General features: G+C 46.1%; 1 protein-coding gene across 1 annotated transcript; it reads right to left on the bottom strand.

Annotated features, from left to right (window-relative positions):
• Window positions 1-2,812: 2,812 nt before the first annotated feature.
• On the bottom strand, window positions 2,813-5,389 carry insm1a (insulinoma-associated 1a). The gene has a single exon (XM_063902370.1). It carries the CDS (start codon window positions 5,375-5,377, stop codon window positions 4,064-4,066), a length of 1,314 nt encoding a protein of 437 aa, XP_063758440.1. The 5' UTR covers window positions 5,378-5,389; the 3' UTR covers window positions 2,813-4,063.
• Window positions 5,390-5,832: the final 443 nt, after the last annotated feature.

Raw genomic sequence — 5,832 nt, 5'->3', positions numbered from 1 at the left:
TGTTTCCTGTAGCATCAGTCCGTGTGTGTGTGTGTGTGTGTGTGTGTGTGTGTGTGTTGTTTGTCTCCGCTGCTGTCGTGTTTTCTCTGGTGTTATCAACATGAGAGCGACACGACGAGATTCAATTTGTCCGCTGTAATCAGACATCACTGCCCCGTAACGCTGTTAGAGCAGGACAGCGAGTGATGGTCCTGAGTGTGTGTACGGGGTGTGTGTGTGTGTGTGTGTGAGAGGGAATGAATATGTTTTGGTTTACCTGCAGCATACATATGAAAGCTAAACAGCATCATGTGTCAACTTAAAGCTCCTGATGAGACAAAATGCCTCCTTTTTCAAACCTATATTTTAAAGAAGCCTGCTGCGTCTTCTTGATTTAAATCCAACAAAGGAAGCAGCTGACCGTCCTGAGAACGGGGGAAGGTGAAGAACCATCGCTGAGTAGCTTCGCTTCACATACTGTATGTCTTGCAGCCGGTTTAACGCAGAGTTTGAAGTTAGTTTAAAGAGGGCCCATTCTGCTCCTTTTCAGCTTCAAATGTAGCATCTCTACTTTAAAGAGTCCTCTCCTGCTGATGTTCAGGTGTATATCAGTATGTAGAGTCTCTACATTAAAGAGTCCTCTCCTGCTGATGTTCAGGTGTATATCAGTATGTAGAGTCTCTACTTTAAAGAGTCCTCTCCTGCTGATGTTCAGGTGTATATCAGTATGTAGAGTCTCTACTTTAAAGAGTCCTCTCCTGCTGATGTTCAGGTGTATATCAGTATGTAGTTTCTCTACTTTAAAGAGTCCTCTCCTGCTGATGTTCAGGTGTATATCAGTATGTAGTGTCTCTACTTTAAAGAGTCCTCTCCTGCTGATGTTCAGGTGTATATCAGTATGTAGTTTCTCTACTTTAAAGAGTCCTCTCCTGCTGATGTTCAGGTGTATATCAGTATGTAGAGTCTCTACTTTAAAGAGTCCTCTCCTGCTGATGTTCAGGTGTATATCAGTATGTAGTGTCTCTACTTTAAAGAGTCCTCTCCTGCTGATGTTCAGGTGTATATCAGTATGTAGAGTCTCTACTTTAAAGAGTCCTCTCCTGCTGATGTTCAGGTGTATATCAGTATGTAGAGTCTCTACTTTAAAGAGTCCTCTCCTGCTGATGTTCAGGTGTATATCAGTATGTAGCGTCTCTACTTTAAAGAGTCCTCTCCTGCTGATGTTCAGGTGTATATCAGTATGTAGAGTCTCTACTTTAAAGAGTCCTCTCCTGCTGATGTTCAGGTGTATATCAGTATGTAGCGTCTCTACTTTAAAGAGTCCTCTCCTGCTGATGTTCAGGTGTATATCAGTATGTAGTGTCTCTACTTTAAAGAGTCCTCTCCTGCTGATGTTCAGGTGTATATCAGTATGTAGTGTCTCTACTTTAAAGAGTTCTCTCCTGCTGATGTTCAGGTGTATATCAGTATGTAGTGTCTCTACTTTAAAGAGTCCTCTCCTGCTGATGTTCAGGTGTATATCAGTATGTAGAGTCTCTACTTTAAAGAGTCCTCTCCTGCTGATGTTCAGGTGTATATCAGTATGTAGTGTCTCTACTTTAAAGAGTCCTCTCCTGCTGATGTTCAGGTGTATATCAGTATGTAGCGTCTCTACTTTAAAGAGTCCTCTCCTGCTGATGTTCAGGTGTATATCAGTATGTAGTGTCTCTACTTTAAAGAGTCCTCTCCTGCTGATGTTCAGGTGTATATCAGTATGTAGCGCCTCTACTTTAAAGAGTCCTCTCCTGCTGATGTTCAGGTGTATATCAGTATGTAGAGTCTCTACTTTAAAGAGTCCTCTCCCGCTGATGTTCAGGTGTATATCAGTATGTAGAGTCTCTACTTTAAAGAGTTCTCTCCTGCTGATGTTCAGGTGTATATCAGTATGTAGCGTCTCTACTTTAAAGAGTCCTCTCCTGCTGATGTTCAGGTGTATATCAGTATGTAGCGTCTCTACTTTAAAGAGTCCTCTCCTGCTGATGTTCAGGTGTATATCAGTATGTAGTGTCTCTACTTTAAAGAGTCCTCTCCTGCTGATGTTCAGGTGTATATCAGTATGTAGTGTCTCTACTTTAAAGAGTCCTCTCCTGCTGATGTTCAGGTGTATATCAGTATGTAGTGTCTCTACTTTAAAGAGTCCTCTCCTGCTGATGTTCAGGTGTATATCAGTATGTAGCGCCTCTACTTTAAAGAGTCCTCTCCTGCTGATGTTCAGGTGTATATCAGTATGTAGAGTCTCTACTTTAAAGAGTCCTCTCCCGCTGATGTTCAGGTGTATATCAGTATGTAGAGTCTCTACTTTAAAGAGTTCTCTCCTGCTGATGTTCAGGTGTATATCAGTATGTAGCGTCTCTACTTTAAAGAGTCCTCTCCTGCTGATGTTCAGGTGTATATCAGTATGTAGCGTCTCTACTTTAAAGAGTCCTCTCCTGCTGATGTTCAGGTGTATATCAGTATGTAGAGTCTCTACTTTAAAGAGTCCTCTCCTGCTGATGTTCAGGTGTATATCAGTATGTAGGGTCTCTACTTTAAAGAGTCCTCTCCTGCTGATGTTCAGGTGTATATCAGTATGTAGTGTCTCTACTTTAAAGAGTCCTCTCCTGCTGATGTTCAGGTGTATATCAGTATGTAGCGTCTCTACTTTAAAGAGTCCTCTCCTGCTGATGTTCAGGTGTATATCAGTATGTAGCGTCTCTACTTTAAAGAGTCCTCACACACGACGCAACAAAAGCTTTTTTTCTGAGTTTGGTTTTTATTATATTTGGACATTTAGCAAAATACTGCAAAACACATCCAAAGCAGTACATAAGAGCTAACGGTTACAACATAAATAGAAAATAAAATCAATGATTGCATTCATGAAGTGAGGAGCGGCCGGCAGGAGCCATTGATTGCTATATGAGACTCGAACGCACCGTCGCCCTCTTATAAATTACAGAAGAAAACACATCACAGATCACACAATAAATTACACAAATAATTTAATAAATACATAAATAAATAGAGATAAAGACAGTTGGATATACTGTATAGTGGTAATACAGAAAGGCTTTGTAGAAAACAGCCCGGCCCCGGGATAGATAAGTGGTGAACAGACAGTTTAAGGCAGTTTTACAGCAGGAGTTTCTAATCCAAAAGGCATTACCCGGCTACTCTAGTTTCAATAAGTCTTGTTTTCAGGCGACAGCTACTGATCCACGGATCCACCAGCTATGGTAAAGCTAATCAGAGATGACCCGGTGACTCAGGTTTCCAATCGGCTACAGGTCGCCCCCTCTCTTAGGTCTAGAAGCTAATAGCACTTGTGCAGAGATGCTAGAAAAATAAATGAACAGTCTAACAGGCTTTAAGTGAAGCATGACGTCAGTGTGTGTGTGTGTCTGTGTGTGTGTATGTAAGGGGGGTTTCTAGGCCAAACACACACCCAGAACCTGCTGAAGTGTCCTAAAGCAAGGCACTGAATTTCTGCCAGTGAGGAGGAGGAGTTACACTGCAAAAAATCAGCTTCATTTTCTCCGTTTTTCTGAATGAGATGTCAGTATGTGCTCAGTTAGTTTAATTCCTCATTATTTCACATTATTATGGGCTGCTCTTGATGTGTGATTAATATTAAATGTCTAATTTATGTATTAACATTTATTTTAGTAAAAATTATGAGTTCATATTCATGTTTTATGAATTTCACCCTGAATAACAAGTTGTTTAAAAATATTTGTATAATAAGAATAATATTAGTGCATTTTTCTGGAATTAGTTTCTCAAATTAAGTCAAATTGTTGAAGAAAAGTTAAAGGAATTTACAGTTTAGAGTAAAAAATCTAAAATAGCAGAAATATTTTACATTCTGTGATTTTTAACCACATCACGAAGTGAAATCCCTCCCAGTAAACAGTTACTGGTCCCATGCTTTCTTCACTACTTTTCAGTAAAGTCAGATTTTAGGATCCCAAACTTTGAGATAAAACGGATATCTTTGCAGTGTAACTCTGAAGCCTATCAGGGGCAGCCAGTGTGGTTTCACGGACCGGTGTGAGAGCCTGCAGGATCAGCAGGCGGGGCGCAGCGGCATCTGCAGCAGGATCACCTGCCGGTTCTCGGACGGGTGGCTCTTGTTGATGTGTCTCGTGAGTCCCGGGGAGCTGTACAGCACCGAGGGGCAGTATTTACACGGGTACACCTGGGAGGAGTGCAGCAGGCGGATGTGGCGCTCCTGGCTGCCCCGGTTGGAGAAGTTTTCCCCGCAAACCGGACACAGGTGGCAGGCACTCAGGTTCAGCGGTGCTGCGCTCTGTTCGCGCGACGCTGGCGCTTCGTCCTCCTGCTCAGCCACTTTAGCGTGCTGGGACGCCAGGTGTTTCCGCAGGTACGCCTGGCGCTTAAACTTTTTCCCACAGTGGTTACAATCATACAGCCCCTCCTCGGAGCCGGACTCGGAGGGTCCCGGGCTGGGTGTGTCTCTGTCACTAGAATCCTTCGCTTCATCCAACGCTGCTGTCTTACCGGACGCGGCAGCTTTGTCGCCCTCCAAATGCTGCGCACCACTCTGCTGCTTCGGTTTGTGCCACCGCCGGTGCGACGCGAGGTTCGCCGGGCAGCTGAACACCTTGTCGCACTCGGGACACCTGTACTCCACGCGGACGATCCTGGAGCATTTGTGCTGCGCCAGGCCGAGCGGGTCCGCGTATGCTTCGCGGCAAAGCTGGCACACGAACTCCCCCAGCGGGATGTCGTCCTCCCCGGGTAGTCTGGGGGGCTTCTGGTCCACCGGCTCTTTAATCTTGAGCCCAAGCACCGGAGACGTGGTGACATCATCCTCAAAGTGCAGTTTCCGGATCGTTTTGGTTTTCTTGGAGGCTGGTTTGCCTTTGCGCTCGGTGTCGCTGGAATGCCGCTTTGTACCGTACGCGGTAGGGAGCATTGCAGTGGATGCGGCGGCGCTGCAGGTTCCGGTGCGGCTACTGTTGCTGGAGCCGATTTTCAGATCCACCGGGGCGAAGAGATGGTCCAAAGCGGGTGGGAGGGAAGCTCCGGTTGGGAAGGACGCGGCGGAGAGGTTGAAGCGCCTCTCGTAGGAGCGTTCATGGTCCTGGCTGACGGGGCGGGTGGGGCTGTAGAGCGCCTGGTACACCGCCTCCGGGTTACCGAACTGCATCGGTCTGCCTACGCGCTCCGGAGCCGCCGCCCCGCAGGTGGGCGTCTGAGCGCGCACCGGGAAGGAGGCGAGAGGCGCGCAGGGAGGACGCGGCAGGAACGGCGGCGGTGGTGCGTTAGCAGCTGGAGGCTCCTCATCCTCGGAGCGGACGCGGTAGGACACCGGGTTGGGTTTCTTGTTCCTTTTCACTAAAAATCCTCTGGGCATGTTGCTGCTGGACGGAGGGCGGAAGGCACTTTTTTTTTGGGGGGGGGGGGGGAGCAGATCCACTTTTCAGGACATCTGATGCGTCTGTGTCTGCCGCTCTGGTCCTCTGCTCTGCTCCCTGCTCTGCTTTCTCTCTCCACAAACATAGCTGCACTCTTTTTAAGGCGACATGATGACATTGTTCCCATCTCCCCCCCCACCCCCCCCTTCGTTGACTCATCATCGACCAATCAGAAGCAGGAGATTTCCCCAGTGGATTTGGGGGAGTGGGTGTGGGAGGATGGAGAGAGAGGTGAATTGTGTTTATTTCCCCCAAATATTAAGATGGTATTCTACCTTAAAACCCTGAAGCTATTTGAACTTTATCGTTTAGGGGGGAAAGCTCCGTATCAACAAGACTTTAAGGATTTAAAAACCAGAGAAAAAATAGATATGGATTTATTTTCAGTTCGCTT

This window comes from Eleginops maclovinus, chromosome 15 (genome assembly GCF_036324505.1).
Source record: "Eleginops maclovinus isolate JMC-PN-2008 ecotype Puerto Natales chromosome 15, JC_Emac_rtc_rv5, whole genome shotgun sequence".
In the NCBI taxonomy this organism is placed as follows: domain Eukaryota; kingdom Metazoa; phylum Chordata; class Actinopteri; order Perciformes; family Eleginopidae; genus Eleginops; species Eleginops maclovinus.
This window is presented reverse-complemented; position numbering and strand designations above follow the sequence as displayed.

What these genes read in the sequence shown, in the direction of transcription:
- insm1a (XM_063902370.1), bottom strand. Translation starts at nt 5,377, where the DNA reads ATGCCCAGAGGATTTTTAGTGAAAAGGAACAAGAAACCCAACCCGGTG.